At 39.2% G+C, this 24,446-nt stretch overlaps 1 protein-coding gene across 4 annotated transcripts in view; it reads left to right on the top strand.

Moving 5' to 3' along the window:
* AFF2 (AF4/FMR2 family member 2) overlaps window positions 1–24,446 on the top strand; it is a 302,637-nt gene that overhangs the window by 168,327 nt on the left and 109,864 nt on the right. For all 4 annotated transcript variants that reach the window (XM_027645270.1, XM_027645271.1, XM_027645272.1 and 1 more), the window contains exons 6-7: window positions 1,608–1,644; window positions 1,895–1,946. In XM_027645270.1, coding sequence (XP_027501071.1) covers window positions 1,608–1,644; window positions 1,895–1,946 — 89 coding nt within the window. The remainder of the gene's footprint in view (window positions 1–1,607; window positions 1,645–1,894; window positions 1,947–24,446) is intronic.

Below are 24,446 nucleotides of genomic sequence, written 5' to 3'. Positions count from 1 at the left end.
TGAACCCTTTTAGGTGAACTGTGTGAATACAGTGAGAATTCAGGTCTTTGCCCACTGGAAACGGGGTTTTTTAAATTTATACCAGCTCCAAATTTAGTGCTCTGTTTCTGATGGCCCCTGCTGGTTTGAGTCTTTGAGTCTCCATTGGAGTTTTGTCTCCATTGGCAGCAGTATAAGTGTAGGTTCAGAGAAGCTAAAGTTTTGGTTTGCTTTTCTGTTTCTATTAAGTTGGCTTTGAACTTTTAAGATCCACATCAAAGTTAATTTCTGGACATATTAAATGTTGATCCTAAAATTCTTGACCGTATCACTTCAGTACAAAATATAAATTAGATTAATATTTTTTTTTTTTTTTTTTTAGCTAATGTTTCAGGAAATAGGCAAGCTTATAAATGTTTCCACGTTTGCTAGTTTTACTTTAAAAAATACAGCAATGTCTCTTCAGAACATCTCTTTAAATCTGTTATGGCTGGCCAAATTATACATTTAGGACATGATGTGGCTAGATTGTGCAGCCATATAAACCAGAGACAGGCACTATTAGAAGTTCTCAATTTGGCTATTAAAAAAAGGTATCCTCATGAGAAACATATATAAAAAAGTGTGATAAAAGAGGCGGAACTTATCAGAACAATTTATCCCTTTGACATTCAAATTTAAAGTGCCATGTTTACTCTTAGGGCATTATTTACTTCACAAGGGACTGACTGACAGCACAATATAATATTAGGAACTAATAATGCCCTAAGAGGAAGTGCAGTGAGGGCTTTAATGACTTTAACATCCTACAGAACTAACACTTCCAGCAAAGTAGTGCCTGGCTGTAAGATGAGGTTGTAAATAACACCTTAATTTCAAATGATCAAACTCTGCTTGGAAGGAAAGCTGATGACAATCACTGTGGACTATAAAGCCTGGAGAAAAGCTAAGCAAGAAAAGACTGTGACATTAAGGAAGCAGCTTAGTTATTATGAGCCAACAAGAATCCTGGCATTAGCATGCTCAGTGTTGCAAGCCAGATTCTTTGCTGGTTTAAAGTTGTACTTCCATTGATTTCATTGGATTTGGACCAATTTCCATTGAGTGAAGATGTACTTCCTGTGTCTTTATCAAATCCTGTGTGTCACAGCCCAAATAAAAACAGTGACTGTCAATAAAAGGTTACTGTATTTCCAGACAGTGAGATCAAACAACAGAAAGGCAATGGCACTGAATTTAATGCATAGTTGCATTCATGCTGCTTTCTAAATTGTACATCCTGAATGGCTCATACACACATCCATGACCAAGCCTGGCAAAGGTTTGGACCACTGTGGGTATAAACCTGTGTAGTGTCTCTATAACGGGGGTGTGCGGATTTACAACAGCTGAGGACAAGCTCTTACCTGAGCTGTGAAGGGTCCTTCAGTGGTGCTCTGTCTCCACAGTTAATGTTGCTTTGAACTAATGTCACTGGTGCTGCCTTAACAATCCCACAATCCCTTCCCTTTACCATCTCCTTCCCCATTTGCATAACGCCAGTGCCCTTAATCCAGCAAGCCAAGGTATATCTTACCTTCTTCATCTTATTTAACTAATGCTGACATTTTGTGTGTTCTTCTTTGTAGGACTCCCAACATCTGACCTCAGGATACAATGTACAAAGTAGGTCTTTATCATCCTAGTCCTAACAGTCAGGGTTGGGTATTTTCTTTTTCTGCTTAACATCATTAAAACAAAGGCTAAAAAATTAATTTCTGTGGTGCTAAAGCAGATCAGTTCCATTTTTTATTACATGTTATGCATTGTGGCATGTTGTGAAACCAAGTATAATTAGATGGGCTGACAGCTTTGGGTGCATTTTAATTCTACAGTAATCTTTTGACATTTGAAAATGTGTTTCCTTTGTTTGCAGAGTGGAGTGATCCAGCAGGGAAAGTTGCAACTAAGTCAGTGCCACAAAAGTCGTAAGTATTATTATTTCCAGCTTTAAATCTCATTTTAAATTTATCATAAAGAATGAGCTTATTTCTCCAAAGGTAACTGAAATCTAGCTCTGCTCATAATCTTGTCCTCGTGTTCAGGTGTTCTCAGTAGTCCTTAAAAATTAGCCATAAACCAGTTTTATGTTTTCAGTGCTTATTACTGTTTCTTCTTTTTAAGCATTAGCTAACAGAGGTATGTGTGAAAGATGAGTTTATTAAGCAGAAATAATGCTGATTTTAGTTCTACAGCTTGCCAAAATTAAATCACTTTTATGCTTCTCTCATCAGATACTAAACCTCTTACAATAGAAAATGCAACCCAATGAACAGATGATGCAGGAATTTTTACATTCATACAGTGAGAGAGAGTAAAACACATCATACAGAATAATTCTACTAGCTGGTGTTGAAAAGCTACTCTTGAGTTTCATACACTTTGAAACAGCTGAAAATCACAGATGATCTATAAATATGACAGTTAAAAATTGTGGAAGAGCTGATTCTCCCTTGTGTTAACCCATTTCTCTTTGATACTTCTCTGGTGTAAGGCTGCAGTAATGTAGCAATGAGTTGAGACTGAACTGGTTTTTTGCTTGTGTCCCAGGTTCTCAAAGTATTTTACGAATAGGAATTAAAAAGTAGGGGTTTTTTTTATGCTTATGAAAATGTGTGGGTCTGATTTCAGTTCAGAGCTGCTGGTTTTTTTAGTGTTCAAGTGTTTTAAAGTACTGAATGCAGAACTTAGCTAGCTTAACTGACATTTGTGTAAATATAATATTTTAATTTAAAATTACTTCAGAATTATTCTAATGGTTGCCTTTTATCTACTAAAGATACTATTTTAGGTAAATTCCTATAGGGGGAAAAAAACCAGTGTCACGATACCTACAGAGGTTTTTAAAGTGAATTTAAATATACTGATTCTTAGTGCAAGATTGTGTACAGGAAAGGGCTTGTTGGAGTTCAGTGATTTGTCTGTGACCATGTAAGAAATGCAGGACTAGACTAGTTGTGGGTGCAAAATCCATTGATTTACTCACCAGATTCTGAAGGTCCAGTTCTTTCCTCATAAACTCAAGTCATGGAAGTACTCATTCAAATGAAGTTGGTTGAGTAAAGCTTTACAAAATCATGGCTGAATGAATAACTCAATTTTAAAATTAAATATGGGTTTTTCAGATTAAATGAGGATTGGTTGGGAATGCTAATGATATATAGGTTAATTTCTGCAAGCAGTATTTATTTATTAACTTTAGTAGCAAATTAATTTTTGCCCTTTGTTATTTGGTTTCCAGTAATGGCTTGTTTTTTGTAAAGGATCTAGCCAAAAGTACCCACTGATCTTGGTAACAGAACAGAATGGGTGCATTCATGTTTCAGAACATTTAAGTGATCCAAATGTAACATCAAGCATATTCTATAGCAAAAAAAAAAAGTAAAAAAAAATATTATTACATCTTAAAATTATTTTTCTCCTGAAGCAAGTGTATTTGGATTCCACTGTGAAAAATATTTTAGTGAGTGTACCATAAAATACAATATTTCAATAGTTTGTAACCAACAGTAATATACTTGTCAATCATGGTTTATAGTTATAAGCTGAATTTCAAAAGAACAGTGCTTCAGAGCTCAGTGGTATATAGTGCATTTAATGGGACCAAAGCTCTCCATAGGAAGCCTGATATAAAACCCGAAGACACTGAGTACATTTTATGAACCAGTTGCTCTCTGTTCTGCTGCTTGATCTAAAGTTCCAGTACTATCAATCAGATTTCTGCTGCAATGAACTGCCTTCTTATGGTAGGTGATAGATTTTACACATGAGAGATCAGAGCTGCAATAAAGCTACTTTTATTTTTAGCTTCCAAATGAAGATCAGCTAACCCATTACTATCACTTTTTCTCTTTTACTGCAGAAAAATTGTTAAGGCAGCTTCTAAGAATTTCCATAGGGCTTTGGGAGGTTAGAAGACAGTCCACTGTGAGACTTGGTATTACGAGGCCAATTTGTTTCTTAGGTCTGCGTGTACGGTTACCACCACTTTCACAGGGAATTACAGGACTTGAGGACATAATGAAATTAAAGCAGAGAGTGGGGCAGAAAGACATAATGGTACCAAGGAGAGCTGGATAGTGTGATCCAAACAAACTCTGATGGATAGAGTCTGCAGTCATTGTGTATTTTAATAAAACAGTATTTATCAGACTGCAGTTGTATCAAGAAGGATTTAATCTTTCGAACATTGATAGGTTTCAGGGATATTGAAGCATACGAGAGAAATTACAGTCCAACTTATCCCCGGTTACGTCTGTTGCTACACTGTCAGGCACGCAGCACGATGTCACTGACTTCAAAACTGTATCCCCCACCAATTCCTCACGTATTTTGTCAGTGGGGCCTGTTATCTGTATTTCAGTTTGATCAGATCTGACTGAATTTGACTTCATTGATCTGTATGCTTTTTCAGAGTCCTTTTAACCTGGATATGTTTCTGACTGTTCCCCAACTTACTTTAAGTTCACGGGCAATTCAAGTGAAATTTACCTTTTCCATTTGCTTTGGTCCTAGTGACAGTCCTGTAGAGTCCATTGGCTTTGTTAGAAATCCACAGGAGTTGGTAGTAATGTGCTTGCATTCACCATATCACTGAGTGATACCATGACTAGCTGAGTGGATGCAGAACAAAGATACTTTACCTTCATGATGCTGCATTTTGCTCCAGAAGGCAAGCTACCCGTGTATCATTGCAGAAGTCAGGTGTAAGAACATTGGCATGATGGAAGACCAGACCAAAGGGATGTATGATCCTTGCAAGATAACCTTTCAGGTGCAACTTCTAGGGGGATGAATAAGGACAACATACCGCTAGGTAGATTAATTGACCTACGTGCCGCTTTTGTAGGATGATGCAAGATGCATGACTTCTTGTCTAAGTAAAGCTCTCTGAAATACAAATTTCATCCTTTTTATAATATTTCAATGTACTTTGTTACATCCACATGCTGGAAAAACCCAATCCCCAGTGCTCTGCAGCAGGTAAAATAGAAGGTAGAATAGTTAGGATTGTGTCTAAATTCAGCACCAATACTGTACGTGAGTACGTGTACATATAACTCACCTCAGATCCTAATTTCTACTCAAAAACTTTTGAAAATGAAAATGTGCATCCATGTGTGGATATCGTGGTGAGTTTTTATAAGCTGAAATCAGGCTATGTAAATCTGCAGCACTTGGCTTCCCTTTTTTTAATTTCAGACTCACTGTAAATCTCTGCTGGGTGTTTGTGTGGTCAGTTTTCAGCCAGTCTGCTCTGATTAGTTTATTGTGAAGCACAGTAAGCAGGAACAGATAAGGTGCAACCAATTGCACTGCAAAGGATTTTCTGTCAACTTCCATGAATTTGAGGGCACGAACTCAGCTCATGACTTGGGTTTCTGTTATATAATTACCGTTGCAAGTATGTCATCCTCAAACATCCAGTTCTTTTGTTCTGTTTTGGTTGTTAGCATTTGGCCTGTGTCCAGTTGGAAACCACCCAGAACCTTTTTAATCAAGCACATCCTGTGTTTCGAAATCATACTGCAGAGTAGTCTTGGGTACTTTCCATAAAAGCCTAGCTGAAAAGAAGAATGTAATCATAATGGTATTCTTCCCCTGTCATAAAATTACTTCCTATACTTACTGTATTAATACAGTATTAAAAGGCCCTTCTCATGGGCTCAGTGAACTACCGGAAACCATTAAAAACTTAGAGCAGCAAATTTTTATGGATCAGACAAAACCAACTCGTTTTATCTTTATAGAGTTTTTGTTATCCATCATACTTAATGATACACAACCGGTGTGGGGACTAGAGAACAGCTAAATAAAGGGAGCTCAAAACCAAAACAAGCAGCTGAAAAATCTTTCTGTCATATTTCAGCAAGGATTTTTCTGAAGGGGTTCGGCACTGTTTTCAGTTGGGCCAGGATTTCACTTCACGGTTCTAAAAAAAAATTCTAAAAAAAATTCAAATAAATACCAGCACTTTTGCAATCCCAAATGTTATCATAATACTTCATGGAAGCATGTTTGAAAATGGAAATGTGCTTCTGACATCTAACTACTTTTCGTAAGTATCTGATGGCTTTTTGAAAGTTCTCCACTGTGTCAGGGACAGCCACCTGGGCGCATAGAAAACAAAATTTGGCAGCATGTTCAAGCTATGAATTAAAGGTAATTCACAGTTTGAAATGAATCAGCATGAGGTCCTTATGAAGAGTAATCAGACATCAAGAGGATTTTACACCAAGGATTGTATATTGGATATTGCAACAACAAGTAATGTTGTTATTCAAAACTATTCAGAACATTCAAATCAAGAAGCACTGATGAATTTTTAACCTTGAAAGGAATCAGTTTAAAAACAAAACAAAACAAAACAAAACCTGGATTCATTCAATGTTCATGCATCGTTTCCAAAAATGTACTGTGAATTAAAATGTAAAATTCATCTCCAACTGGAATAGGAAGAATGTTTCTATTTATGTATCGACTCTATATCTGTGTTCCAGTCACAGTGCAGCCCAGGTATAACACACTGGAGAATCTGCAGTCTTAGTATTAGTAATTAGCCATATTAAAGCGTGGGAGTGTCCATTGATCCTGCAGTGTTGATACTCTGCTTTCTGTCAGAGCTCACGTTCACTCAGCGAGCGTGGCAAGCTTTAATCGTTAGACTAAGTAATGCCTGTTTGTTAGAAGTAGGAAGTTTCAAAGATATTCCCTCTGGGTAAACTGGAAAAGTCATGAATACAAGGGCCTCGCACTGCCATGTACAAATTATGATAAGTGAAACAACAGTGGCATGTAATTGGAACTCCATTAATCTTTAGAGAGCTCCAGTGCACCGTATTAAAGGGACAAATAGCAAGTGAAAATGGAAGGGTCTCTTTTGAGAAGGTGTCATTCATCTTTCATATTTACTGTTTTGTTTTGTAAGTTAGAAGTTTGCTTTGCATCCTTTGGCCTCATAAGTTCTCGGGTTTGGAGCAGTGATAGTCAGGATTGTGGTTTTCTGTTTCTCACTGGTGCAGGATTTGCCTTTTGAGCAAACTAGAAAGTAATTTGGAATAAAATATACAAGTATTTCCTGTGGACAGTTGCCTGTAGAAGCAAACTTGCAAAATATTTCAGCTGATGTGAAATACATTAAACACCAGTGCTGTCATTAGCAACTCTGTATATTTGAAGATAAGCCCATTATTCAAAATAATTTCTAAATTAGACTTTTAATTTGTTTTCATTATCCAGCTGCTCACATACAGTTTAACCTCCCTGTCAAAATAAAGTTATTTCCTAATACATTCTTTTCCATGATCTCTTTCTCCTGACATGTTTATAAATCAGTTTAAAAGATTGTGGAACAGAACTAAATTAATTCTAGGATATTTCGCTGATCAGTGGTGAATAATTTTTCTCTCCTATGAGAGTCTTACTGTCTTTAAGACTAAAACAAGCCAACCAACTGCATTCTTGCCAGCATTGCTGACTGCAACTCAAGTGAGCACTGAACCATTTGAGATTTCTCCGATACTGAATAATCCCCCATTAAAAATTCAACATTTATTTGCCCTCACTAATGATTTGCAGCTGAAACACTTTGTTCTCAAGGAGGATGCACTACTGCATCGCTGCCAAGTGCATGCAATCACTGAACTGCAACCATTGAAGTGTCAGCATTAATAGAGAGGGGTAAATGACACACAGGTAACATGGTTGGATCCCTGATGTATTTCCCTGTCCGCTACATATCAGTTCCCATTTTGGAAACTGGTTAGACTGCAAATCTGCCACAGGTTTCCCTGTATTTAAAGAGCTTTTTCACAGGCAGCAGCATATGTTGTGCCTTTATGGCTTGAGGCCAGTCTCAAACCGACCTCCCAATTTACATTTCTGTGGGATGGAATCACTTCCGAACTTCAGTGCGACTTCAAACATTCACTTTGAAAAACAAATCTCCTCAGTAAAACTGAAAACTTAATCAGGATAGAGCAGAGGAAGCCACACTTGGTACCTCTCCTACCCATTTTTTTTGATGACCTGCACACTTGCTGATAAAATACATATGAACGAACTTCTTGCTTGGCTTTCTGGCCACCATAACTTGGACCTCACCCTGCTTCCTTTGTCTTAACTCTGACCTGTCCAGAGCCAAGCCATTTCTCTCTCTGGCTTTTTCTTCCTGGTGCTCTTTGCTCGAGTCCCTTTCATTCTTCCTGTCATGACTTACTGGCTTTGTAGACTTTAGTAGCCAGAGACAGAGAAAATTGTCACCCAGATTCATCTGCACCATGCTGCAGAATAGTCATAATCGGAACTGGGTGATAAGCTTGAGAGAAGAATGAATTTTACCAGGAAGCTTGGCATTCATAATACCAGAGTGGGCTAGAAACTCCCAATTTGTGTCCTAAGTACCCTAGGTAAGACTAACAGCCACTTTTCCTAATATCCCAACTTAATCCTTGGCATCTTTCCTCTGAATCCCTCTGACAACCCCAATAATCCACCACATTTTTCTCGGCTTTACAGTCTCTATCCAGAGGAACTTATATTGCTACCATTATCCTTTGGGCAGAGGGCTCAGCAGGGCTCCAAAGCCTATCAATTTTCTGGCCAGAGGGCTTATTTTTTATGAAGTGAAGTTCTCACAACACCCCACGGGGCTAGGCCACGGTCACTGCATTATCCTCTGTCTTGGATAGCCCTTGGAGCCAGAGATTCAGAATAGCTGTACCTTACAAGTACATCCTCCAAAACGGTGAAAAAGGAAAATACTCCCCACTGCTGGGCTAATTACTGCTCGAAATTCCTGGAGGAAGAGCCGCTTCCCTCAGCTGTGTCCATGCATCTCAGAAAAATGTGTTTTGAGACTTTCCTAATGCTGTAACTGCAGCTCTCCAAAAAAATTATGTAGCCCTGGAGGAGGAGGGTGATGTCTGTAGCCTTACTCCAGTAGGTGCAAACCAATTGTTTAATTAATATCCATGTTATGGAAACACAGGAGGGGGCCTAGAAAACTGGCAAATAACTGATTGTTTTCTAATTTCCACAGGAGCTGTTTACCCTTCAAGATAAAAATAGTAAACAAAATCTGAAGGTGGTTCAACTTTCAGGAAATTGTCCCTTACTGGAAAGCCTTGTTTAGTCAAAATGCTTCACAAAAAGATCTTTACAGCTTTTGAAAGAAAGATGTTGGCTCATCTACATCATACTGTCAAGAAAGACTTAAGTGCAGCTGTCAGGCTCATCTGAGTTTGCAGATGCAGTAAATATCTGCAGTAATGAGGGGTTGCTTTCACATCTATTTACCTGTTAGACTCCACTAAGTATTTGCTTTTTGGGTGTCCCTGCTAAATTGCCTGCACATAACTGTGTTTTAAGGACATATATGTGCTTTTCTGCAGAGAAAGGAATGCAAATCAGTGCTGCCCATATTTGATTTAGCATGAATTTCAGTAGTTCCAGACAAATTCGAAAGCCTATACAAATCACAGAGCTTCAAGTCTGGCTGTGTGCTAGACTGGAATTTTTTGTTAGGTCAGACCTTTATCTCAGCTTCTTTTTGTGACTCTTTATGGGGAGATTGAAGAGGAACTGAAACTGGTGACCTGTCTTGACCTTTAGTACTGGATTAAAATTCCAACTTGCTACCATGGCAACGAGGCCTTGAAAATTAGATCCTGACAGAAGCAGAGAGAAACTTAAAACTGCAACTGCTGCACTGAACAGAAGAAAGGTTGCTTACAAATGTCAGTGACAGGCTCTTAATTGAAATAATCTCCCTTTCCCTGTACTAAAAAAAATAAAGAAGAGAGAAATGAAAGCAAAAAACACCAAAAACAAACAAACAAGCAAAACCCCCCCAAAAAAATTGTCTTTTTTTTTTTTTTTTTAAATCTGTTGCGATTCAGAGCTCATGCTGCTGAATCCAGCACAGGTGAGAAAGGAGCCAGACACACAACTCACAAAGGCCTGAACCCCCTAGACCAGACTGGCAGCAGGAGCCAGACAGTGGCCAGTGTTAAATCGCAGGTTAACTTTATGTTTTTTTCTCCTTTAACCTGACACCAGGGATCAAAAGAGACATCACAGTGTCTTGTCTGACTCCTAGGATCCATGCAATTATCTGTTCTGTAGATGTAAAGGGATAAACATAAGCTAGATAGTGCTATTCCAGATCAAGTGTGATAAAAGTTACTCATTTTCCAATCTAATCAATGCAACAGTCAGAGGGAGATAATAGTGCAAGTCCTTCACTGCTAAAGGAGGTTAAGTTGTTTTTTTCCCCGTGGAGAGCAGAATGCAGTTGTAACCTGAAGGGAGAAGGTTCTGAGGGTCACCTAAAGGATTTTCTGCTCCTTTTTGCTTTATCCAGGAATCTCCCTCATCGCAAAATCAAATAACCTTGAAGATCAGGTCGCAACACAGCCTCATGTAAACCTGTGGTTTTCCCCATGCTCATCCTTGATGATGCTCTGAGGGCTGTACTCACCTTTCCCAAGGCATCAAGGACCAGAACCAGCCCTTAGCACACAGGGGAATGCTGCCTCCTAGCAGCCAGTAGCCCATCTTTCTAGAGTCCCTGTAGGGATTGCTGTCTTCTACCCAAAAAAAAAAAAAAAACAACCAAAAAAACCCCAAAAAACCAAGCAAACAAACAAACAAAAAAACCCACATAAAAATGTAGATTTTACATATCAGAAAAAGGATGTTTCTTAATGGACAAATAGATAGTGTTGAATTGGATTAGATACTCTGTACAGTTAGATAACTGCTGCACAATCAGATTGGGTTGTAAGTACTGTATATAGCTAGATGAAAGTTTAACAGCTGTAGGTAGATGACATTAAATTTTTGGAGGAGAGAGTTTTGCCAAAGCTTAGTGTCTAAACTTACTGCAAAATCCCAAGACCGTGTTTGGAGTCTGAGTTCAAGTAGGAGGCGTGCACAGAAAAAATGAAAACCACCTTTAATTTTTTTTAGACTGTACTACCCAAGTACTGGATTTGTTATGTATTGGTGTAGTGTAGAATTACAGAGTTAGAGGAAACATTACAGACATTCACAAACACAAAATTTTGCATGATATGTTTTGTATCGTTCATTGCATTGCTTAGAGATAATGTTTATCACTAATAGTGTCCATTATCAAGGGCAGGTTGCATTGAAATGATGTGTTGTGTGGTCTTAACAAAACACTGGTTTCTGGAGTAGACTGTTGATAGACGGTAGAAAGTGAGTGAGTAGATGAGCAGTTTGCTAACAAAGGAAAATAAAATCCATTTAACATTTCTCAGGCTCTGAGTTATGTGCTTCAGTAATGTCAGACAGTTAAAAATAGAGACCATTATTTAAAATTTCAAGTGTTGACTTAATTCCTAGAGTAAGTTAGTTATTTCAGAGGAGTTGATGTCAGAGATGAATTCAGCCCATCCTGATGAACACTTGCCACTGTTACCATTTCCTGCAAAACACCACTAATTCTACCTTAATTACTGTCAGACTGGACTATGGAGCCCTGGAGTATCTGGCAATAAAGCTGTGTTTTGCTGAGAGAGAAGGTAAAGAACCATTTAAATAGGTTTTTGAAATAAGCATGAAATCTCTGAAGATGTACTGTTGTAGTGCAGACTGTATATCAAAATATATAAGCATCTTGTTGCAACAATGGCTTTGTAAACACATTACTGAGCAAACTATGAAAAGTAATCCACCAAGGGGCTGTTTCCCTAACTCATAAGCATGAAGTTAAGAGACCAGTGCCATAAACTAGATATGTGCTGTTAAAAAATACTTTTTATGTGAGATTATTTTGTGTTAAGCCCAATAGATGATTCCTTTTTTTTTTTTTAGCTGCATATCTTTTAATACTTGAAAATACTTGTGTTTAAGGCAAAAGTCAACTGTCCTCAGAAAATCTGTGAATAGTTCATTAGCTTGGGGCAAACAGTGCTTGAGGGTGGAATGAAAGTGCCCACATGCACCTCACTTGGGCAGAGTGCAGCGGGTGTGTCACACAGTCCTACTAAAGCTATCCACTAACTTTTTGTGGAATTACAGTATTGTGATGGATAATGAGGAATGCCTTCAGCACTGTCACTCGTTTTAGCAGCCTGCAGGCATGGCCTGAGGGGCGGTCGGAGCCCACCTCCCCCAGCAGGCAGAGCCTCCTTGCTCTCAGCCCTGTGGTGCCTTGGTGAGGCACCAAGGCTGCTCACACAGGAGGGGCACAGTGTCTTACAGATGTTTTGGAGGCCACAGTTTGCAACTAATCTTGGCACAGCTGTCAATCATGTGCATATCACTTGCCCCCTTGTCAGCACGCTGAGCCAGTTCAGAGCCGCCTGCTGTGAATAGAAAAGGCGTGAGGTGAACGGAGCTGCGTGGGAATACTTCTGATCCCTTGTTGGCATCTGGCCTCATGCCTGGCTGAGGAGCCTTCCCACCATACAGCGTTCGTGGATGATGTCCAGAAGGAACGAGGGATCACAACTGGAGGGTGATCTGAATTCTGGGTTGATAAGCGTTTCTGCATTTACCCATCATGTCTTCTTTCAAAGCAAACAGCAATGCTCCTGGTGGCTACAAGGGGAGTTTGCTCAGAGAGTGCAGCTCACTCTCAGAGGGATTTTGTTCAGGAAATTGCAAAACTTGAGTAAGAAAAGGTGTTAAGTGAATTATATACAAACTGGATATGGAATTAATCTGCTGTAGCCAAAACCCAGTAAGAGCTCATGTATTTCCAATTGCTGACATTTCTTGCAGTTTGTAACTTGTGCAGCTATGCAAACACTGAGCTAAAAATCCAATATCACCTTCCCTCTCCAAAGTACAGAACTTCCTATGCTCTTTTGCTTTAGCCAAAGTATTACCCTCTCTTCTTATTATTAATTGACTTTTGTGAATTAAAAAAAAAAAACCACAACACAAGGACTGAGGTTGGTTGGCTGCTTGGTACACAGCTCAGACTGATTAATACTAACGAGAGAGCATTCATTGATTTTGTTTGCTTTGTCTCAGCCGGTAGAAAAAGTACATATTTAGGAGATCAGAGAAAATTTATATGGTTGAAATCTCGGATATGACTGTTTGAGGTGCTGTTCTTAGGAAGTAATAGGAGATTGAGACTTTTCAGAGGAAAGAGCAATATACCTGGTTATGAAGATTTTACAGGACTCATATATTAGTATAAGGAAATGGTGTTTCAGCAATGTTGTGTTGTTAGAGACTGAGGGCCTTAATAAGCAGCTGCTGTTCATCTGTAGTAAGATTTTTAGAAGTCCATTCAGACAGGTGAAATTACTTCATGCATAGCCTGCAGAGCACGCACCGTGCATTGTATTAAAAAAAAAGAATAAAACAAACACAATGAATCTGTTAAATCATAATGGCTCCCAATTGTGACAAATTTGCAGATTAAAGCTCATTGAATACACATTTAAGTGATAAATGATAATGGCTTGGAAAGAGTCATTATGATCTATTTCATCAATAATCCACATTTTTTGCCTTGTAACTACACCAAGGATGAGTATAATGAATACTGCCTGATGAAAAAAATATTTTGTTTGTGAAAGAGAATCAGAGAAAAGAAATTCTCAGATTAACAAATTTAAGTGGTTGTTACTGTTTGTTTATATTGTTTATACATGACAGATTTTCCCCATTATTAATATTAATAATTTACAGCTTCAGAGCTTCTACTCAGGGGAAAAAAAACATGTTTAGACTTAGTATCCTTCAAACCACAGTTGATTTCAGTGGGTTTTGGAAAGTGAAAACGGAATGAAGCAGGGATACAGTATTAAACATTCAAGGTGTTAGACTGCAGATTGTTCAGTGCTTGTGAACACCAAGTCCCGTAAAGTTTGTGAGCAGAATTCAATGCGTTTGTCACAGATTTGTCATGTTTCCCTTGCAGAAATGTGCACATTTTCTTAATTTACTGTTCACTGGGATTTGCTGTGCCTGCTCAGGACATCCTTCAGGGTACTCCAGCAGTTCCCAAGTCATGTCAGTCCAGATGGTGCCGATGTGTTTTGGCGCTGACAGACATGCACTTGTGGGAAACCTGGTGGGGTTTTGTCGAGAAAATCTTCAATTGTGCTGAAACAAAATTTCCTGCTGAGGAAGAAGGAGAGGTGGAGGTTAGACTCAAGTGTGCTGTGTTGCCAGCTCTTGGTTGTAACCTCATGTGCGTGTTATCTCCTGCCTGACCAGGTTAGGACTTCAATGGCAAGTTCCTTTAGGAATGAGTTCCCTGCAGGCCATTTAAAAAGGAACAGCAAAACTCTGTTTGGTATGGGGGGTGACAAAGGGCATCTTTGTGGGATATTCTGACTGAAATTAGCAGTTAAAGCTGAAATTTTTGAAATTGAGTGGGTATTCTTTTGTATGACACCCAAAAGCTAAATCTGCTACAAGTGTGAATGGTAGCGGCCTTATTGTGTTGCTGGATAAACTGGATGAATTAACACTGGAGCAGGATCTCAGTACACTTAGTCATAAAAGTCATCTCAGTGAACTTACCAGAGTAAGTTCATTCATCTGAAGGCCATGAAGCTCCTTCTCAAGAACCATGTTTATCAAGTGCTTCTGGGCATTTACTGTTTTCTGGTAACATACCATTGCAGATTAGCACCATGGAGCCATTTGACAATAAAGAAGACTGTTGGAATGTCATCTGCAGAAAAAAGAGCAAGATCCAGTTTCAGGGCCTAGATAGCCCTCTTAAAAACTTGGATGATTTAAGTAGTTCTCTTTAAAAAAAATGGCTTATTTTACTCTTTGAATTCACATAGCACATAACTCCAACCCTTCCCCTTAGATATTTTCACCGTGAGCTAAACACTTCAAGTGGCTGTTGTTTCAGGCAGTCAGTATCTGTACAAATGCAGCATTAATAGTGTCCCAAGCTACCACAATGTTTTGAATTACAGAAGTGGAGGGCTTTTTAACTTTGAACACATGCTTTGTGTAAATACTCAAGTAAAACATAAGCTTGCAGTGAATTTTTGTATCCCTGCTCCTCCTGAAAGCCATACGCCAACTTATCCCTAAAGCCTGTGGCTGAGCCTCTGAGGCTGGGGTGATGTTCCAAAGGGAGGATGGAACATGGATGAGGAAGCAACATGGATGTTTCACCCTGCACTAGTTTCCCAGGCCAGAGCTGGTGTGTCCCCATGTCCCACGATGGCCTCTGGAGCGGGTGGGGGCAGTGCTGTGTGGGGGGATGCTCAGCTGAGCGGAGCAGAGCACGGTGCCACCGGCGCCTTGTGTTCAGAGCGAGGTAAATATGCCTTTGCAGCACACCTGGGCGTGCTGGGGGCACGGCCTTCATGCTTCAGAGGTGTGAAGATGAGCAGGTATGGGAGAGGGCAGTTCCTCCTCCTTCCCTGGCCACCCGTGGGTGCTGCCCCAGCCAGCGCGGAGCTGGCCCCTGTGTTTTGATAACCTGGTCGCTCCGTGTGTGGCCAGCTCCAGCCTCCAGAATCCCTGCAGCCGCTGTTATGGCCGGGCTAATGACTTGAAAACTTCTCGTTAAATATTCCTCTTGGCAAAGTTTGGTTCATAGATGGTCTCAGGGAGGAGGAGGGGGTGGGGGGGGTGTTTCAGTCCTGGGTGTTAAAAAAAAACAGCTTTATTTTTAGATTTTCTTCCATAATAAGGTTTTCTCAGATGATTTGCTACAATAAATGGGTCTGTTTAAATTTGAGAAGTTCAGTTCTAAGTTCAGGAGTAACCCTTGGGCACTGTGGTGGAAGATCCTTGTACATGCTAAGGAACAATTATTGACAGAGTTTAACTTTATTGACCCTGCTCTCCTAATTCCCAACAAATTTTCTGAATGTGCTCTTTAAAATCCCTACAGAACGCTGCAGGTTTTGGGTAATTCCAGAGCTGCACCTGAGATTATTGTTTTATTACCTTCCTTCTTTCTATCCCCATCCCTGACCTGACCAGGCCTCTGACATTTCTTTTTCAGTATATTCTAAGCAGAGTACATGTGTTTGTCCTTCCTACAGCTTTCACCTCAGCATTTATGCAGCACATCAGATCTCTTCTGTTCATTCAGGCACTTTCCACTCCTGCTCTAGCCCGTTTCAGCAATGGACTTGCCTGTGCTAAAAATAATTTTTTTCAGCAATTTGATAGCTTTACCCGTGGGTTCAGTGAAAACACATGGCATGTTTATGCCTGTATTGACAACTGAGAGGTTTCTGAAAGTCTGTAGACTTTCTACCTTTCTGACTTCCCTGTATCTCTCCTCCTCCCAGCACCCTCCATGGTACAGTTTCTTGCTGAAGGGTTGACTTGACTCATTTTCCACTGCTGTCAAGCATGCACAGTTGAGGGATAAAAATCCTACTTGAATTAGTAAAGAAAAACTGCATATTTAATTTCTGCACAGGATTCTGGGGTTGTTAACTTATAGCTACTTGTCATATAAATTAAGTACAGTTTGTGCTTAAGTGCTTTTTTATTAGGCACTGCTGAGATTGTTAATAACAGGTTCGTTCCTCGGATTTAGAAAAAGTTGCTTGCTCTGAAGTGTTTGAAAGTCAGGTGATATGTGTATCTTTAGGTAAGAAATCATTCTAAAGATTAGAAGGACAAACGTTTTTCCTTATTTACTGTTTCCATCTTCCTTGGAAATGACTATTTTGCATTAATACTCAATATACCTAGCAAATCACTAAAGCATTTTCTTAGTTTCAATCTTTTGGTATAATGACATATTAGATGCTTCTTTTGAGGGTTAATTCATACCAAGTTTAGAGTTCTCTCATATGTGAGTTAATAGAAAAATATTGTCTATAAAACACTGCCTGTTTCACAGAACATTCACCTGAATATTGAGAGGAGATATTTACTTAGAGAAAATAATCAGGTACTTTGGGTGTTTTCGTGCCCCTTTTCCATTTTTTTCAGAAAAAAAAATAAAAAAAAATCTTAGGTTAGTTACAGAAATTCTCCCTAATTCTGTACAAACATTTTTTAACTTCTCTGGGTGGTGGTCATATTTCAGGTTGGATGTGGCAGGGCAGGAGGTTTGACTGTTGACTGTATAGTCCTCACAGGCACGGATGTGAGTCAGAAGATATTTAGAGAGGAAAACAGGGGAAAGTAGGAAAGAAAACAGGAAAATCAGCTTAACTGTGCCCAGTCAGCATCAGCTCTGCTCCTGTTTCTGTTGCAGCTTTCTCTGTGGTGCTCAGGAATTGCCCCGGGCTACGTTTACCAAGTTTAGGTGCTTGGTAATGATCATTGTGCAAAACTGAACTGTTGCTTCCTGATGCACTGAGTGCCTGACAGCCTTCCCCATGCTCCTCAGGAGTTGGTTTGTCCAGGTGTGCAGGTGTGTGTGTGATGCTTTAAGTCAAAACAGATACTAATCATGTCACAGTGCTAGAGAGAGATGTTTGAAGGGTACAGGGATGAGCATGGAATACAGTAGGTGAAGTAAAACACAGATGTTGGGGGAAGATGAATTTGTTGTTAAGGCATTAGATTGGTGCTCAGGAGAATTTGATTTTAATTCCAGCTGTAACAGGGACTTCCTGTATGACCTTTTGGAAATTATGTCTCTGTTTTCAGTCTGTAAATAGGAATGATGTTTTTTTCCCATTCCTTGCCTTTTCAGTTTAGACAGTGCAGTTGCTAAAGCAAGGACTCTTACACTATGTCTTTGCGCTGACCTGTTGTCTCTTGGTCCGTTAACATGTGTATGATATGGCACAAAGTTGTGAAAAGGGAGAGGAAGAATGTAAAGTTGCAGATTGGATATGCGTGTCACTGGTTAAGAATTTACAGAATTTAATATGGGATGATTGGAATAAACCTAATGAAAACATTGCCTATTATAGACCCAAGATTTTTATAATTTCTGTGGACCTCTGTACTGTGAGAGGCTTCTGTAAAAAAACTGTTATTCTCTGTTAAACTCTAATAGGACTTTTTACATAAGCTGGTTTTTAGCATGCATTTGGGATGAGTGCATTACCCACGAGTAGTGAACTCACAAGTGAGTTATGCGGGTAATCCCAAACGAGTGCCAATAAAACTTTTATAACGCATAGCATCATTATGGAATTCGTTTATGCCACATATTTTACGGGGGAAAAAACTATTTTGGTCATATATTGGAGAGTTTATAATTTTTTTTTACTGGTGCTGTTTTTCACATCCCTCTGCCTCTAAAGCTGAGCCAAGTGAATACCAGCAATCTGGTATTCTAACCTAGAAGGAAGGGAAAATTAGAACAAACACATGTTTGAAATCTCTCTGAAAATAAAACAAGGGCCAGATTCTAATCTCCTTACTCATACCAAACACCACCATCCCCCCTGAATGGCTCTATAGATTTCTTTGGGACCATTTGTCAAGTGAAGTGCTATTTGACATGTGTGGCAATACCCAGAATTGGCTCAATCTAAACTAGCTTTTTCCATTTAAGCCCTCCAAAGCTTGCTGTCTTCAGTGGTTAGAAACACATATTTACGTTTTTTATCGCATCAAAAAGAAGAATTCTCACGCTTCTTAGAGGGGTTATTTCAACCCCTTTTTAACAGAGTCGGGCGATGCAAGCAGAATCCCAGCACTTCTATAAAGCTGAGGCAGAGTAAAGCCCTCCTAGGGGGTGGCTGGCAGGCTAAGCACACTGCTTCCCACCCCATTTGATGGGTCATGTTCAGGCTGCAAAGACTGAGGAATTTGGGCCTTCCAGTTCACCAGCTGCAATCAGCAGCTTTACAAACCCCACTTCATACCCCTGTAAACCATACACATGTAAACTTGTTGCACCAATGTAATACCCTTGTCCCCATCACTTCAGCCATTGGCTGCCATGTCCCATATTCAGTTCCTCTCCTTCTGGGAACAGTTATTTCACTTCAGAGACTTGAGTCCTGTATCTTGCTTAGTGTAAACACAGTGCATTCTAAGAGTTTTTATCTCTTTCTCGTTTGTTTTCTGCTGCTGTGTTAATTTTATTGCCAAGATCAAAGATCCTGAACTGGTAGACATAAGTCAACAGAAGAACTTGACTTGACTTTATGGGAGAGCAGGATCAGGCCATAAACGTCCCGGGTTTGTTCTTTTGTCTCACATAAAATAACTCCACCGATAAAATGCACTCTGTGATGATGGCTAATCAGGGATTGCTGTTTAAAGCTCCACATGTAACCTAGCTATCTCCACATTAACCTCCTACTTTCATTTCCTTGGTTATGTTGAATAGGAAGCAGTTATTGAACTGCAGTGTTATGTTCATAGAAGCCATTTGATTAATTGACTATGTTTTGAACTCTTGTGACCCGCGGCTGAAATATAGCTCAGACAGAAGTGACAGAAGCGATGGGATGGGAGTATAAAAGAGCACCAGTAAACTGTCCATGGGCAGCCCACATTCATGTTCATGTTTATCCTTGTAGAACTTGCTAAAAGTAAAGACAGATGTCCAGCTTATCTCATGTAGTCAATAGCAATAATAAGTACGGATGCTGCTCACTGCGAGTTGAGCCTATTCCTGCTGTCACTCTGTCTTTATGTATCCACAGGGAGAAAACCTGGAAGGCAGGCAAAAAAGAAAAAAAAAAGAAAAAAAAAAAAGGTGTTGCCAGAAATCCCTGTAGGCTATCTGAGAAGGAGCGGATGTGTAAAGCATTTCTTTCTGCATAAACATTTAGAAATCAAGCTCTCATAAGTCAGGGATCCACCAAATGTGGTGTGAAGAGGCAGATGAAGCCTGCCTTCTGGCATGCCAGCATTTGCTGATTGATTTGGAATGCAGAAGGGCCCTTTTTATTTTTATTTTAAAATTTGAACCACATCTTAATACAAATCAGGTGAAAAATAAATTGAAAAATAGCAAGCCTGAGATTACAGATGTGCCAGCTTCATATTGTTCAGTTTAGCTGAGGTCATAGTCAAGCCCATCAAGTTCACATCGTTTAGTGTGCAGCCACTGAGGTAATATTCAAACAAAAGAAAAGCAGTCAGAATGCTGATATGCTCCTACTTTGCCAGCTGGCCTCATTCAGCTGTGCAAAGCACACTGGCTTCAGCTATGTAAGGAACTTAAATCAGTAAGGAATACAGGTTTTTAAAAGGATATGCTATTCCAAACAGCCCATTCGTGCTCCAGCTCTCTGACTTTAGATCAGTCATAAAGGGGAAATACCTCTCCTAATGTGCAGTTTCATATTCTGAAATTTAGAATGCAAGAGCTATACTAATGATGATACAGTTAATTTAGACAGAGGAATTTTTCAACGGGGGACATTTGTATTCTGCTCAGTAGTTAGAGAAATTTTGAACTTCCTAGAAAGCCTACAAGTAGAATTACTGGCATCCGTTCCTTCTCCATACTGGTGATGTTACCATGCTGGTTCCCTGCACACAGGTATAGATTTATGTAGATTAATTTGGTATAGTACAGTGAATTGCCACTATGATATATATTTTAGAATTACTTCCTAGCACAGCCTAATGGCTGGAATCAAATAAAACATAAAAGTAGATTTATATAGATTGCTGTATAAATCAGATAAAGCTTTATATTACCTAGCATTGGTAATGGAAGCTTTTCCTGCAAATAATATAGAAGTTTTTCATGTAATATTTTCATTATTTCAGTGAAAGTGAAGCAACAAAAAAGAAGAAAAGAAATAAACAAGTCTATCGGGCTTAGCCACCATTAAACATCATTAACTACAATTTTGCCTGACAAGTTCTCTCATCTGGTGATGGGTGAAATGGTAGGAAAGTAGACTGAACAATTGCATAAACCCAAATGAAATATGCCCTTGTATTCTAAATGTGCACAGTTCAGTCAGTTAAAATAGAGCAATTTATTATGCTTTAGCAGCTTGAGCTTAATCTAGTTTTAAATAGATCTCTTTTTTTTTTTTTAACCTCTTGCTGTGATTTAACTGGTTTGGGAAGACACATGATATAGTGCTACACAGTGCCTGCTCCCTCTCGTGCTAGTTTACTTTGAAATAACTTTAATAGAGTGCTGATGATGAAAATAACTCACAGGAAATGTAGATAAGCCTTTAAACAACAGTGAATACATTTGTTTTGTTTGAAATGAGTGGATAAAGGCTTAATGGTAGAGACAAGAATATAGAGTGGAGAGAAAGGAGATTAAGTGAAGCAGGCACAGCAGAGTGGTCAGCAACACCCTCCTGAGGATTTGGGGCTCTCCAGACTCCACCAGGCAATGGTGCTGCCACACGGGCATCCCCTTTTCATCAGCTTCTCAAGGTTAACAGCTCTGAGCATTTTGGGCCAGCCTATCAAATGTCTTACTGGTCAGTTTTTAATATCAAACTGCCACTGCAAACCACTGTGAAGCACTTTGCCATATTGGCCACCCGTTGTCAAAGTAGCTTGGAATGTGTATCAAAATCTCCTCACATAATATAGGCAAAGCTCTCACCTGCCTGCATTCAAAGTGTGCTCTGCTGTTCCTCGAGGCAGGGAATGTGTGACCTTTACTGAGTGGAATATTTTGACTGTGGACATTTTGTTTGATATTACGCTGTAGTTTTCCACTTATTCATTAGATCCCTCAGCCTTTGTGGTTTTTCACAGGTAATTCCGTAATTACACCAGCTGTGATAAATACTTTATTGAAATCTTACTTGAAGAAATTTAGCTCAGTCCCTTTGCATGTGGAAGGAAATAAGCATCTAAGTTAGTGTTTGCAGTGTTGATTGATACAAACAGCCATGACAGATGCATATAAACTTGTGCATTTATATTAGATCCCACAGGAATGGAAGAGGGACATGTTGTCAGGGATTTTTGTGTGCACATGTGCATTTGTAAGAAGTTCAGCAACCAAGTGGCACCAAATTCTTTGTATAACTGAGGGCTCTGGCTGGCACAGGCTGCTCTAGCAATAGGATGATGGACCCTTTCACCTTCAGGTTACTGGTTGAAATTTAAGGCAGATTTGTAGGGAAGAAAAGTCATTACACTCTCAGAGCTATTCAGTGGCCTGTGTGAGATGAAATTCTCCATCGGAGTCTAGTGGACATGTGTCTAATTCCCGAATCTGTGATCCTAATTGGCACTCTTGTTGATAGTGGCAGCATAGAGGCCAAGGACTGAATGAGCATACAGACAGAATTTCCTCTCCTTTTCAAGAGAGGAAAGACCAGTAGGATGTTTGTGTTATTGCTGCACATGATATGAATGTTTTTTGGATTGAGAAGGGACTGCAAACTTCAAAAGCATTCATGAAGTCTTGAGTCTTCTAAAAAAGCCCTAAGCTAACTTTTTTTTTTTTTTTAATTTAGAGAAAAAATTGCTAGCAATGTTTGTTGAGCTGGCTGAAGCTTTGAGGTGTCTTGAGTAAAAAAGTAAGGAGAAAAATGTTTTAATTAAAAGTCAGAGAATACCAGGAAAATCAGTAGAGGGGGACTGTATGTACTGTTCCTTCTTACGAGTGACTGTTTAAACAGAACCAGATTCACTGGTCTCTAAAATTTTCCTAGAAGAAATTTGTTGTTTCCTAATAAAAAGGAAAAAGAATAGCCCTAAAAACAAAAAGAATGCGCCCCCCAGCTGACTGCCTGAAGCAGCTCCATGACCATGAGTGTGTATTGTGATCAGAGACCATATATTGCTAAAACTCCTTGATGGAATGAGTTTTAATTTGGTTTACAGAAAGCTTTAGGGGATATGGCTCTCTACAAATTAGACCACAGGAGCTATAAAATGAAGGATGTCCTCCCTAATTAGAAACAGTGGAGCAGTCTGGTGTTCTTCCTAGTTGTAGCCTCGTGGGTACTCTCTCACAAGTGAACTCTGTGCAATAGATGCTTCTCTAGTAACTTTTATCTGTATTTTTACTGGAGTTTATCTGCCATCCAATTTTCTCTCTCCATTTCTGTACATGCCTTTCTGTATAGTTCTGGCAAGTTCTTAACTGAAGCTTTGAATGGCTGCCACAAAACAAAAATTCATGTGTTGCTCGGTGATTAGTTACCACTCCCAGAGCAGCTTATTTATTTTAAATATTAGGAAATGGTTCTCAAACTCAGGTGAACATGGCAGTCAGTTTAGGGGGTTCCTTTTGCAGTGTGCAGCTGTGTCAACTGTTTCCTCATTCCTTTTCTAGTGAAGTTAATGAGAGTTAAAGAGAGGCATATAGATGGACTGAAATAAATTATGCTGTATGGTAATTAAATTTCATTTTCTAGACACATTTTTTAGCAAGAAAGTGTTCATCAAACTGGCTTCCAGGATTTTGGACAAGAAAATAATACAGTTACTTAACTATGACTAGAAAAAAAGTGGTAACTGGAAATCAGGATGTCTACAGCTTGTCATTTGTGCCAAATGATAGAACCACATCTAAGCATAACTGCAGAAGGGCATTAGGCACAAGTGCACAACAGTCACAATCAACTACAAACCTATTTCCAAAGTGCAGCTGAACTGTGAAGTATTCAGAGACTGTGCTTAGGCAGCTATAATTTGACTTTTTTAATTGTCAGTAAAAGAGGACATCCAGGCTCTTAATTCATTAACATCTTTTCATGTAGACTTACATGGAGTAGGACCAATGACTGGTCCAAGGAAAGCTTTAATTTACTTGTGACATATTGTTTCTACTAGGAGTTATAGATCAATCTGAGAACAATTACCAGGTAAATAAAAGAGCAGAAAAAAAAAGCCAAGTATTACTCTGGAATGTAAGTGAAAAAATGGAAATTTAGAATCAATCAAAATATTTATTTTGCTGCCCAGCGTGGAGTATTACTGACAGGAAAGGGCTGTATTTTTAAGTGTGATTGCTGTTTAGATTTTACCAGAATATATAACTGAACATGTCTCATGACCGTCTTATTTTCATGTAGTATTTCATCCTCCGGCTTTGTAGGGGAACTTTATGCCAAGAGAACTCACTGGAGACTGAGTGACAGATCAGGCTGTTGTCCCACATTCCCTTTCTACTAAATCACAGTTTTCTTTAGATGGAAGGTGGCTATTGTGAAGCTGTCAAACTGAGGAAAGTTAAATGGGCTGAAGTGAAGGCTCCTGCTAACAATAGCAGCTATCTCTGTCAAATGAAAGCTCAGCAGACAGTTACAAGGCAATTCGGCACTGATGGGTGGTCGATTAAAAACAACAAAAGGCAAGATGAATGAAAGGGGAAAATCCCTATTACTTTGTGGTAGGAGCAAGGGAAAAACCAAAAATAAAATAAAAAGTCCACCTCACCCAACCCTGTAGCAATTGGAACAGACTTGTAGTTAGCATGACCTTCATCATCTCAGATATGGCACAATAAAACTGACAAGATTATTTTCTCTTCAAGCAGTGCTGAGGTATTTTCATTGGCAAAAATCTGGAAAAGTAAAATAAATGCAGAGTTCAAGGCAATTGAAGAATTCTTGAATCTGATAACAGCTGGAACATAG

The sequence above is a fragment of the Corapipo altera genome, unplaced genomic scaffold, assembly GCF_003945725.1.
Source record: "Corapipo altera isolate COAL_440 unplaced genomic scaffold, ASM394572v1 65, whole genome shotgun sequence".
Lineage (NCBI taxonomy): Eukaryota > Metazoa > Chordata > Aves > Passeriformes > Pipridae > Corapipo > Corapipo altera.
The sequence above is the reverse complement of the archived record's forward strand: the minus strand, read 5'-3'. Positions and strand labels throughout refer to the sequence as shown.